The sequence below is a fragment of the Pelophylax lessonae genome (genome assembly GCF_965119305.1).
Source record: "Pelophylax lessonae genome assembly, chromosome: 2".
NCBI lineage: Eukaryota > Metazoa > Chordata > Amphibia > Anura > Ranidae > Pelophylax > Pelophylax lessonae.
The window spans coordinates 19327312-19341172 of NC_138769.1; the positions used below are offsets into that span (position 1 = coordinate 19327312).

The window sequence follows — 13861 nt, forward strand, 5'->3', positions numbered from 1 at the left end:
CCTCAACTGCGCGCGCATCCGAAGAGGCGCATGCGTAGTGTCGCTCAGACCGGGCCGCAAAGGACAGCCCGGAAAGCGGCCACAACAACGCCGGACGGACAAACAACATCCGGCCAGCGGTGTGTGAGAGGACCACACATCCGCTGAGACGTCTGGAGAGCACGCCACTCAGTGGCAGGAGGAAAAACCACACACATGGATGGTGCCCCGGATGCACTTCGATCGCCAAAAGAATCATAGCATGCATGTAAACAAATATGACAATGGACATGATAAGGAGATAAAGTAATGGCAAAAAAACACCTATTGATTTTTGTGTAAAATATAAAGTTATAATCCTCAAAGTAAATAGTTATTATAAAGGAAACTTATAGGAAACAATAAGTTCCCCATAGTTTCTACAAAAGGATACCATGTTATGGAGAACTGAGATCCTCCAGCACACGGGAAATTTGACATCATAAAAAATAAAACATATCATAATATTAAGTATTAACTACTACAGCAATTGGAGATATAAAATCCCAGAGAGACATCAACTCGAAGAATGAGGATATAAAGTTTTCAATAATGAGAGTGATTGGCAGACTCACCATTCTCCAGAGTCACATCTGCGGTGCCACAGGGGGTGGATGGTCCAGAGATGAATCGTGGGCAAATAAGGGGCAGAGACGTCCAGCAACTAACATCGACCGGGCTCAAGAGCAATCCAAAAATGTATATAGAATGTATATGAAAAAAGGGGAGAAAAAAAGGAAGGAATAGACCATTGGGGAAAAGACCACTTTAACCCAAGAAAGGTTTGTAAGTCAGAACCTCATTGATCCCAGGGGGTATGGTAGCCTCCAGGGACTCTATCCAATACGATTCCCTTTGTAGAATCCGTTTGTCCCAGTTTCCCCCACGGGGATCCTGGGGGATCACTTCCAAAGCAAAAAACGAGACCATGGAGTTATCATACTTGTGGCAAAAAGCTATGTGACGTGTGACGCTCGTTTGTATTGTACCTCCCTCAGAGTGATAGATATGATCACCTATACGCTTGCTCAATTTCCGAATGGTCTTGCCGACATAGAATGCCCCACAGCAACAACTCATGAGGTAAATAACCCCCTGAGTGTTGCAGTCGGCATGATGTCTGGACTGAAACCACTTTCCACTGGGCAAGCGAATACCCGTACCGACCCTTATCCAGGGACATTTATCACAAGAACCACAGCGGTATGTACCCTTTGGGAGACCCACCTTGGTAGATTCTTTTGTATAGTGACTTTTAGTTAAACAGTCTCTAAGGGACATTGATCGTCTAAACACCAGACTGGGTCTGGCACTTAGATATTTGTGAAGGGTAAAGTCTTGAGTAAGAATCGGCCAGTGGCGCTTCAGGATCTTTCGCAAAACATCATCGTGAGCAGAGTATGTGGTAATAAATCTGACACTTTTATCATCTTTTTTGGAGGTGGTTTTGTAAAGCAAATCAGCTCTCGAATAGGTGATGGCTCTATTGTAAGCCTTCCTGAGCAGTGTCTTAGAATATCCTCTGGCAAGGAGTCGCTCACGGAGCAGGCCAGCCTGGACATAAAACTTAGCCTCCATGGAACAATTCCTGCGGAGCCTTAAATATTGGGCATAAGGGATGCTTGCAATATTTGCAATCAGAGACCCATCTGAGACTTTCAAAAAAGAATGGGAGAGTATACTTAATACATGTAGTCAAGATTTGATGAAATCACTCGTGACCCAGTATAAGGTGGATATGACAGCGTTAGACATTGAAATAGATCAAATGAATACCAAATATAAACAGGTCTTCGAGGCCCCTAATTTTGCTCCAGCTTGGACAGAGGTGAAGGCCAAACTAGAGGTTATGAATAAAGAAATTATTCATAAAAAACAAGTTAAGTTCCAAAAAGACAAACAAGCCTTCAATGAAGGCTATGCCTATAAATGGAATTTCAAAACCCGCCCCTTATATACACACCGCACACGCACTATTAATCACGCAGATATCACGGATGATAATGTAGAATCTGATTCTAGCTTGGCCAGTTCCCTTTCGCACCAATCACGAGCACCACGATCAGGCCCCCCTGCTCCTAACAAACGCACCAAGGCCCAGAAACGAGGACGAGGCAGTGCTGGTCCTTCACCCACTTTACCCTCGAGTCAAAATAAGAAAAAACCTGATACACTCGCTAATCTAAACACGTCCACGAGTCTACCAAACATAGCCCCTACACTACAGAAAGTACTAGCCAGAAACACTTCACTACCCTCTAACACTAGTGATTCTGCTTCCGCTATATCGGACGACGGTTTTTTAGAGTTACCCAATCCCCAAACACCCAGGAACACCAAACAGGGCAATCTAAACATGTATGTGAAACCCAAAACAACCCAAATAATTTCAACACACACATTAATGCCTCAAACAAACTTAATATTATCAACTTAACCCCGTTTGACTTGACTCCTGTCCAAGAACAAGTGCTTGGCCTGGGTCTAGGCTTTTGCCCTTCCAGGGCTATTGATACTTCTGAAACTATAAAAGATCTACACCTGTTTGCAAGAAATCTTACTTTTAAATTTATGTTTGACAAAGATAGGAAACAAAAAAATTTAGAAAAACAACTGGCCGAACAGACCAGGCACTTGACCATGGCTGAGAGTCGGGCCATCAAGGACCTAGTTCTGTTATATGAAGAGGGCAACACGGAAGTTGTGTCCATGATTGACTCAGTGGATTCACCTGATGAAACCCCTCCTCCTCCTACTTCTCAAATTATTTCAAAAAAGGTTTTCAAACCGAAATCAGAGAAATTTCCTGATCTATCGAACAATGCTAACATCTGGACGTTCGTTCAACGGGTGTCCAGAGACTTAAAAACGACTTCTTTGCCCCCCATCCCTAGAAACCTCACTAGAGATCAGGCCCTGGCTCTATCCTCACTTCAAAACAATAAAGATATCCTTATAAAACAATCAGACAAGGGGGGTAACATAGTTGTTATGACTCCTCCCCAGTATGAAACCATGTGTCTAGAAGTCTTGTGTAACCGGCAATGGTACCTGCCCATTGAGCCTGGTTGCATTGAGGATTTCATTTGTGAATACAGGTCCCTGTGTTTTGAGGCCCTTTCCCAGGGCCTCATAGACAGGGATACGTATAACTTTCTATCTACCAAATATCCCAAAACTCCGACCTTTTATACTTTGCCCAAGGTGCACAAGAGCCTGGTGCACCCTCCTGGGAGACCCATCGTCTCTGGCAACGAGTCGCTCACGGAGCACGCCAGCAAATTTGTGGACTCATTCTTACTTCCTCATGTCCTTGCACTCCCGTCCTATATCAGGGACACCACCGATCTTCTCAAACACCTTGAGGAGATTCAGGTCCCTCCGGATGCCCTGCTTGTAGCAATTGATATTGAGGCATTATACTCCAGTATCCCGCACGACTAGGGCATCCGGATGGCCGAATCTTTCCTCAAGGAACAGGATTATAAGACCTGGCCCTTGATGGACTTTGTCCTCCGGTTATTAAGATTCATTCTCACGAGAAATTATTTTACCTTTTTGGAACAAACATACTTGCAGGTCCAGGGGGTAGCTATGGGCACTTGCTGCGCTCCCTCTTATGCGAATTTATATCTGGGTGCCTGGGAGAGGCTGGTCTTTTCGGACGAGAGAATGGAACAGTGGATGTCTCACATTTTAATTTGGTACAGGTTCATTGATGATCTGTTGATCATATGGACAGGTACAGTAGATGAACTTTCACTATTTTTGAAAGCCATTGATCATAACAATCTAAATCTTAAATTTACTTACACGTTTGACAGGCACATGATTTCATTCCTTGATCTGAACATCAGCCTCTCCCCGGATGGCCTTATTGACACGGACCTTTACCGCAAACCTAGTGCGGGTAATACCATTCTCAGCGCAGCAAGTGCCCATCCCGCCCCCTTGATTGCAAGCATCCCTTATGCCCAATATTTAAGGCTCCGCAGGAATTGTTCCATGGAGGCTAAGTTTTATGTCCAGGCTGGCCTGCTCCGTGAGCGACTCCTTGCCAGAGGATATTCTAAGACACTGCTCAGGAAGGCTTACAATAGAGCCATCACCTATTCGAGAGCTGATTTGCTTTACAAAACCACCTCCAAAAAAGATGATAAAAGTGTCAGATTTATTACCACATACTCTGCTCACGATGATGTTTTGCGAAAGATCCTGAAGCGCCACTGGCCGATTCTTACTCAAGACTTTACCCTTCACAAATATCTAAGTGCCAGACCCAGTCTGGTGTTTAGACGATCAATGTCCCTTAGAGACTGTTTAACTAAAAGTCACTATACAAAAGAATCTACCAAGGTGGGTCTCCCAAAGGGTACATACCGCTGTGGTTCTTGTGATAAATGTCCCTGGATAAGGGTCGGTACGGGTATTCGCTTGCCCAGTGGAAAGTGGTTTCAGTCCAGACATCATGCCGACTGCAACACTCAGGGGGTTATTTACCTCATGAGTTGTTGCTGTGGGGCATTCTATGTCGGCAAGACCATTCGGAAATTGAGCAAGCGTATAGGTGATCATATCTATCACTCTGAGGGAGGTACAATACAAACGAGCGTCACACGTCACATAGCTTTTTGCCACAAGTATGATAACTCCATGGTCTCGTTTTTTGCTTTGGAAGTGATCCCCCAGGATCCCCGTGGGGGAAACTGGGACAAACGGATTCTACAAAGGGAATCGTATTGGATAGAGTCCCTGGAGGCTACCATACCCCCTGGGATCAATGAGGTTCTGACTTACAAACCTTTCTTGGGTTAAAGTGGTCTTTTCCCCAATGGTCTATTCCTTCCTTTTTTTCTCCCCTTTTTTCATATACATTCTATATACATTTTTGGATTGCTCTTGAGCCCGGTCGATGTTAGTTGCTGGACGTCTCTGCCCCTTATTTGCCCACGATTCATCTCTGGACCATCCACCCCCTGTGGCACCGCAGATGTGACTCTGGAGAATGGTGAGTCTGCCAATCACTCTCATTATTGAAAACTTTATATCCTCATTCTTCGAGTTGATGTCTCTCTGGGATTTTATATCTCCAATTGCTGTAGTAGTTAATACTTAATATTATGATATGTTTTATTTTTTATGATGTCAAATTTCCCGTGTGCTGGAGGATCTCAGTTCTCCATAACATGGTATCCTTTTGTAGAAACTATGGGGAACTTATTGTTTCCTATAAGTTTCCTTTATAATAACTATTTACTTTGAGGATTATAACTTTATATTTTACACAAAAATCAATAGGTGTTTTTTTGCCATTACTTTATCTCCTTATCATGTCCATTGTCATATTTGTTTACATGCATGCTATGATTCTTTTGGCGATCGAAGTGCATCCGGGGCACCATCCATGTGTGTGGTTTTTCCTCCTGCCACTGAGTGGCGTGCTCTCCAGACGTCTCAGCGGATGTGTGGTCCTCTCACACACCGCTGGCCGGATGTTGTTTGTCCGTCCGGCGTTGTTGTGGCCGCTTTCCGGGCTGTCCTTTGCGGCCCGGTCTGAGCGACACTACGCATGCGCCTCTTCGGATGCGCGCGCAGTTGAGGACCTGACCCGCCCACGTTACGCGTGACGTCATGCGCGGCGTGGTGTCGGGTTGAGGGCCATATTAGGGGGATTAAGCGTCTCATTCAGTCACTCAGGAACTGGTGTGTGCGGACATGGCGGTCCCACGCGGGTAAGATACTTAGAACCATATTGGCGTACCTGTTATCAGATGATAGATGGGTTCTCTTTTCACCTTGTAATATGTTGATCTCTCCAAATATGCTATTTAGATGTCTGTGATGGCTGGCCTTACCCCTCTGACTAAGTAATACAAGTGCAATAGCTCATACCTGGGCTTTATTCAGATCCCTAGTTACCTATCTTTACCAAGAAGGACTTATCCTCCATCTTTGCAGGTAAAGCCCCCCCTTCGCTTATTTTTTAATCATTTACAGAGATATAATATACAGCATTTTGGATCACAGATGCACTACTTGCTTGATTTCCATCTCAACAGATCATTACCCCGCTGGGTATTTTCCAACTTGGCCGCCATGTTTGACACCTCCTGCCCTTAACCTTTTTCATTTTGACTATACAAACGTGTCTATCTCAGACACTGAATAAGGTATATATGTTAGACCTATAAACAGGCTTTTCTTTCTTGTTTACCGGGCGGTGGAAGCTTCCTTAGCTCACCACACTTACATCTCTATCCCACCCCCTATGCCCCTCCACATCCGCGGGTGAGACGTTTTTTCTGGGGAGCTTTCTATCCAATTGGTTTGGTGGTGGATCTCTCTATGGTGACGGCCCTGGATGCCCTTTGATGTTCCATATTAGCATGCACTTCATGTTTTTGTTGTTAGACATATATGCATTTGAACTAATAACAATTGTTTGTTGTTACTGTATCATACAGGCACTGTACATTGACACATTCTTATTCCCCTGAAGAAGCGGTGCATCACTGCCCGCGAAACATGTCGGGATTGGTTTAATGCTCATCATTGGACCTATTTATCTTCATTATCATTATTGCCTTATGTTCAATACATTGTTCTTCTTGTATATGTCAAAATACTTGCATCTATGTTGTATTTTTTGTCTTGTATTTTAAAGATGTTATGTCAATAAATATTTCTAGTTTTTAAACTATGTACTTATTATTTTGAACTACCTGGTACCTTCAAAGTCCCACTAGCCCTCCCATTTTTTCGCATCTTCATTTGTTTTTCCCTTCCTCTTTCCTTCCCCATTTTTCCCAGTTCCCTACCCCTTTTCCTTTTCCCCCCCCCCCTTTTTTTGTTTCCCTTCCCCTATCCCTTTCCTCTCCTTATTTTTATTTTTATCTTTCTTTCCCTCCTTTTCTTTCCTTCCCCCCCCTTTCTTTCCCCCTTTTCCCCTCCCCCTTTTCCTTTCCCTCCTTCTTTTTCTCCCTTCCCCTTCTCTTATATGTTTCTCTTCTTTCTCATGTCTTCTTACCCCAGCACCTACCTGTACACCTCAGGTTCCAGCTGTGGGTTTCACTCTTTGGGATACCTTTCCCAGTATAGATTCTATACAGACTAGGGATGTGGTACCTTTTGTTTATAACTCTATAAAACAAACACACTTTTTCAATATTTTAAAGTGGAAGTAAACTTTCATCACTGACTTTTACTTATAGGTAAGCCCAGGGTTTTTTTTCAGCGGGAATGCAAGGGAACGCAGTTCCGGCACCTCCGGTCTGAATATATGCAATGGCAAAGGGGTGCTGGGGTCAGTGGCGTGAGCTGAAGGGCCTATTGATGCTGGCTGCAGGGGGATCTATTGTTGCTGGCGTGAATCTATTGTTGCTGGAGGGCATTTTGTTGTGGGGGGGGGGGGACTACTTTTGACGTGGAGGATTTATTGTTGCTTGGGGGAAATATTGTTGATGGGGGGCCATTGTTGTTGTTGGGGGGGGGGTCTATTGTTGCAGGGGAGGATTTATTGTTGCTTGAGGGAAATATTGTTGATGGGGGCTATTGTTGGGGGGGGGCTATTGTTGCAGGGGAGGATTTATTGTTGCTTGAGGGAAATATTGTTGATGGGGGCTATTGTTGGGGGGGGGCTATTGTTGCAGGGGAGGATTTATTGTTGCTGGGGGTCTATTGTTGCAGTGGAGGATTTATTGTTGCTTGGGAAAAATATTGTTGATGAGGGGCTACTGTTGTTGGGGGGGGGGGGGGTCTATTGTTGCAGTGGAGGATTTATTGTTGCTTGGGAAAAATATTGTTGATGGGGGGCTATTGTTGTTGGGGGGGTCTATTGTTGCAGGGGAGGATTTATTGTTGCTTGGGGGAAATATTGTTGATGTTGTTGGGGGTCTATTGTTGATGGGGGTCTATTGTTGCTGATTGCAGGGGGTCTATTTTACAGTTTTTCCTATTGTTGCAGGGGAAGATTTATTGTTGCTGGGGGGATCTATTGTTTGGGGGGTCTACTGTTGCTGATTCCAGGGGATCTATTTTACTGCTTTTCTAGTTATCATTAACAAATTACATACAACCAAAACATGATACTTGGTTCTGTATTCTCTAAAAAGGGGGGTACTGGAAGGTGGGTAGAAGGTGGAACCAAAGGACAGCGCTCGGAGGAGGTGGGTAGGGGGTGGAGACAAGGGGTGACTCAGAAGAGGGGAGTGCCTGCACCTATTCTCTGAGAAAAAAAGCCCTGGGTAAGCCTATAATAAGGCTTACCTATAGGTAGTGTAAATATCTCCTAAATGCGCACCGTTTAGGAGCTATTTACTGTACATGTATGACATCACTGGCGCATGCGCTATGAAGGAACGGCATGCATGGGAGTAACGTCATTGTGGCTTCGGCCAGTCAAAGAGCCAGAGTCTGTGAACCCAGAAGCAAGGTGGGGGAAGATGGCCTCCAGCAATGACAGCACATTGCTGGAATGCTTCATTTTCAGGTAAGTTTCACATAATGTGCAAGTATGCTATGCACACTAGCACATTATGGCTTTACCTTGCAGATCAGAAAACAAAAGAAAAATGGAACCCAGTGGTTTACAACCGCTTTAAGCACAACCACTGAGTATACACCGAATAGCTCTTTCAAGTCTGATGGCCTCTAGCAGAGGAGTCACAGAAGCCTGTTAGATGTGTAATACTGTCCATACTGTGTAATATGCGGCACCTACTGTATATTCTCTTCTCCTTTCACAGCTACGCAGTGCAGAGAGGATTCTCCCACTACCGCTCTTTTGCATCATTGCCACCGCTGGAGTCTGGGCTGCAGCTTTGTACTTCTTCTTCCAGAACCTGAGCAGTTGGGAGGTAATGTCCACTAAATAATGAAATACAAAATGTCCTCTTGGCATCTCATCCAGAGCACAGCACTGTTCATTTCTTTGGCCAGTGATATCGGGGCTGGGTCGAGGGGTAGGTAGAAGAGGTGGCTGCCTTGGATGCTTTAGCAGGAGTTGGTGCTAAAAGGTGCCCATGGTGGCCTTTTTGCCTTGGATGTTGAAGGACCTTGTGCCAACCATGAGTGACATCATCTGGCTAAAACTTCTATCCATTCTAACCTCTGGAGGGGGGTTCTACAGCTCACTCTATTGGCGCTTTTCCACTGCATGGAACCGAACGGTTCGGCTCGCTTTTGTGCTTTTCCACTGCATGGTACCGCATGGTACGGTTCGGTACGGTACGGCGGCGCTTTTCCACTACATGGAACCGAACGGTACGGCTCGCTTAAACAGTACCACCTCGGTTGTGGTTCCAAGAGGGCCATACTGGTACCATATCCCACAATCCTTTGCATGCAGCCTTGACTGTTTGTCACTACTAGCCACTGATTGGTCAGAGAATCGTTGTTATCCCACCCACTTACTACTTTAGTGGAAAAGCAAACTGTACCGAACCGTTCCAACACCGTACCATGCGGTACCATGCAGTGGAAAACCAAACCGAGCCAAGCAGGGCCGAGTGGAGCCGAGCCGGTACTTGCAGTGGAAAAGTGCCATAAGTCACACCCTGTGTACATAGTGCAATCTGCAGGTTATTGCTATATCAACATGGTGAAAGTAAAACACCATTGCGCATGTGCACTTTCTATCTCCTGATGAAGCAACAATTTGTAGCAAAACATGTAGGGAAAGGGATAACTTTGTTTCAATGTTTGAATTTTAAGTTGGGGCTATCTTATAAACAGAAAAACACTTTTTGAAGACCTGTCAGCTTCACTCTACGCTCTGATTGCTGGGTGACCAGTCCCCTGACGACTCCTCCTGTAGTTTATTTTTAGGCAGAGTGGATGTTAGCGTTGCCTGAATTACTTTGGTGTTTTTGTATTCATTGGCTGCATTGTGTATTGTTGCAGGAGACCCCAGCGCAGTCCCGGGAGAAGAATCGGGAGTGTATCATCATGCATTTCTTCGATGACCATGATATCTGGCACTTCCTGTCAGCCACTGCCATGTTCTTCTCATTCCTGGTGAGTAAGCACTACCAACAGCAGATACATGTGCAATAATGGCCAGAACTCTTACCCACGCTGCTGGTTGGGCATACCAGTCCATAAAAGAACTACCTGCTGCCAGACCATTGGATGAGATTACACCACACACTCGGGAGATGGGAGATGGTGTGTAAAATCAGGCAGTTGATTGGTCAGCCCTCTGGTGACCTCTGACCATGTGTCTGGACAGCAGCTCCATAAGGCACAGCAGAGAAGGAGGGGAGCCTGGAGGGTTTGAGGAAATTTGGCACTCAGTACATGTAACCAGTTATCATCAGATATAATTATACAGTACAGCAGCAGAACAGGAAGCTGGTTGTTATCCTCAGGAGATAAATGCATGGCCTAAAGGGTTGATCCATATTAGAAAAGAGGCTGCAGCTGTTATCTTCTACAGCAGGGATCCTCACTACGGCCCTCCAGCTGTTGCGGAACTACACATCCCATAAGGCATTGTACAACTCTGACATTCACAGACATGACTAGGCATGATGGGAATTGTGGTTCTTGAACAACTGGAGGGCCAAAGTTTGAAGAACTCTGTTCTACAGGAACAGACAGAACAGTAAAGGACAACTGGTAATACTCAAAAATGCACCCCTGTCCATGCGATCCTGGCTGTTTGAGGCAAGTTGGTCCCATAAGAAGGTTTTTTAGTTAAAGTAGATATTCAGTTTGATAGACATTATACTAATAGGTTCTATTTTAATAATCTTACCTCCACTTTCCTATAGCAGTTGTGCAGCATGATTAAATAGCAGTGCAATAAGGTGCCAGTCTGACCACACTACCCTGTGCAATCTGTACTGTAACAGACCTGGTCAGACACATTAGAGATGCCCCGTCTTCCTCAAATTTACAAGTCTGTGTGAAGTCATTTGTAATTAAAGGGTGTATCCACCAATCAGCTCTGCCACCCTAGAGCAGTGTTTCTCAACCTTTTTTCAGTCAAGGCACCCTTTAAAATATGAACAGTCTCAAGGCACCCTCCAAAATTATGGACAATCTTGAGGTACCCCATTCTAAAATGTAAAAATTTTGACCTGAGTATCTAGGCTTCCATGTCCTCTGGTCATGACCAGTTTAAACAGCTGTGTTATTTGGTTCTATCTCCAGGTTCTGCTCACATTGGATGACGATCTGGATGAGGTTCGGAGAGACAAAATTCCAGTCTTTTAAGGAGAAATGGCGTCGTCTCCTTCCTTCTTTCGTTTACCATCGGCATGCAGTAAAGCCTGCATCCAAGACCGCAGAAAATTATCACCCCTCCAGAGGAAGAGGAAAGTGGAAAAGCGGAAACAGGAGAGGCGGACTTGCCCTCTCAGCCCAAAAGTTCAGAAGAACAAACCAATCAAATGCTGCCTGATAATGCCACACTGTTCCTGTGCTGGTATAGTGCCATCTTTAGGTCAGACTGGTGCACCACACTCTCCATGCACAACTGATGCATTGAACACCACTGCCTCCCAGTAAGTCAAAAACTCTAAACTTGCTCCAGTGGAGCATTCACCATCCACCAGAAAATGGACGAACTTCCTAAGAGCTGATCACATTTGCCAATTTTTTAAATTCTTTTCACAGTGATCATGACTCCTTGTTTACGTTGCTTTTCAACACCCTCCAGTCGCTGAAGACGGCCAGTCGATTTGGGGTCTCAAGAAGCTGCCAGGACTGCAGCTAATGAAAGTAGTATATTTATTTTCCCACTGGCAAAGCAAGCCAGAAAAGGTTGGATATTTCAATACCAGGAACTGGGGGAAGGACCCGTTGGCCCTTTGTGCCAGGAATAGTTTTTTTTAATCTTATCTATTTTATTGTAATGTGTATTTGTCTTACAAGATCTGTGATCTCCAGTGCACGTCAGTCAGTCTTGCATTAACTCTCCAGTGCCATGCTGCTGCTGCTGCCGCCGACTACGGCTGAATTTGTTGTCGTCTTAAGTAATTTATTTGAATGTGATTTGTACATTTTTTCAACAAGACCTCAAAATGAGTTGTATCTTGCCAAGGAGCTGGAATCTGAAAAACTTTCTGATGTTTTTTACTTCTTCAGTTGCAGAATTGTGCCAGTATAGTGGCAGCAAAGCCAGTTGAAGCTCATGGAATTGTAAGAAAGGAGCGCCACGGAACTAATATTTTTTTATTTTTTTGTAAATGACAACAAAAGAAAAAAAACAAGCAGGTTTTTTGGACTCAACACTTCTTCAGCAGGGCTTAAAATGCCGGCAGTGAAAGGAACAGAATCCGCTTCTTTCTTTTAAATCCAGCTCTCAAACGCATCAGGTGCTGCCTACTAGGGACCCCAGGAACCCGAAAGCTAAGATCTCTAATGGCACTTTTCCACTGCAAGTACCGGCTCGGCTCCACTCGGCCCTGCTTGGCTCTGTTTGGTTTTCCACTGCATGGTACCGCATGGTACGGTGTTGGAACGGTTCGGTACGGTTTGCTTTTCCACTAGAGTAAAGTGGGTGGGATAACAACGATTCTCTGACCAATCAGTGGCTAGTAGTGACAAACAGTCAAGGCTGCATGCAAAGGATTGTGGGATATGGTACCGGTACGGCCCTCTTGAAACCACAACCGAGGTGGTACTGTTTAAGCGAGCTGGACCGTTCGGTTCCATGTAGTGGAAAAGCGCCGCCGCACCGTACCGAAACGTTCCAACACCTTACCATGCAGTGGAAAAGCGCAAAAGCGAGCCAAACCGTTCGGTTCCATGCAGTGGAAAAGCCCCATAATATGCTAAGAAAGTCAAGTTTTATCATCAGTCACTGCCAGCATTTGGGGCGCTGATGAAGGGGGGGGGGGGTGTTAGGGCCACAAAACACGTTGGCTTTTTCTAGTCTACTTGACTCCCACCAATTCTGTGGCACTCTTTTCTGCATTTCTCAGACTGGTTTAGGAACCTCCTGAGGATACCTCAGTTACCTTCCAAGTTTGAATCTCAAGATTCTAGGCCAGTGCTCTACTAACATGTTTACTGATGAACTTTTTGAGTGGATGGCATTTGTAGAACAAGAAGAAGCACAGTATATGGACCCAGGGTGTTCTAGTGCAGGCTGTGGAGTTGGGTTTTTATGGAGCCGTGTGCTCCACAATGATAACATTTCAGGTGGCTCCACAGCTGCTAGAGAGCCGCAGGTTGCCTAAACTTGTTGTACCCGATAGTGTCAATATAACAGCACTTTTATCAATTCTGAATGCGTTATAATTATTATCAATGATGTTACATAAATACAGAAAAATATCAGCTTTGTATCTTTGTCATTACTGACTTTAGCGAAATAACACATCAGGGACTCCAAATATCAGTGTCTTGCTCTGGAATACCAAGTATTAATGTGTCACTGTTGAGGGATATAAACTTACAAGGAGCAACGTTGGGGAATTAAAATATCATGACATCACTGATTGGGAATGAAAACCAATAAGTGACAGTTTGTTATATTTTATTTTAGGCCATAAGTGTGTGGACCCTCTCCATTGCATGAGTTCAGGTGTTTCAAATTAAAGGTAATGATAATACTACAACATACAAAGACATCTAAAGCCTTGTACACACGCAACGAATTTCCGCCGACCGGTCGTCCGTCTTTTGTCCAGAGTGGTGTCTGTTGGTTGGAATGTGCTCTAGACTGCACACGAATTTTCCTGTACGACAGAATTCTACTTCAGAAGTGACGTCATGTGTTGGATTGCTTTGTATGTGTTCTTTATCTCTGAGCATGCCTAGTCTTGCTCTTAAGATTTTTCCGCATCGAAATCTGTACTAATGAGACGAAAATGGGACGTGTTTTGACGGAGGA

The 13861-nt window shown here is 44.7% G+C and overlaps 1 protein-coding gene across 2 annotated transcripts in view; it reads left to right on the forward strand.

Annotated features, from left to right (window-relative positions):
* SIDT1 (SID1 transmembrane family member 1) overlaps positions 1-11619 on the forward strand; it is a 174664-nt gene extending 163045 nt beyond the window's left edge. For both annotated transcript variants that reach the window (XM_082247262.1, XM_082247263.1), the window contains 3 exons: positions 8763-8873; positions 9919-10032; positions 11173-11619. In XM_082247262.1, the coding sequence (XP_082103388.1) occupies positions 8763-8873; positions 9919-10032; positions 11173-11235 (288 nt within the window). In that variant the 3' untranslated portion in view covers positions 11236-11619. The remainder of the gene's footprint in view (positions 1-8762; positions 8874-9918; positions 10033-11172) is intronic.
* Positions 11620-13861: the final 2242 nt, after the last annotated feature.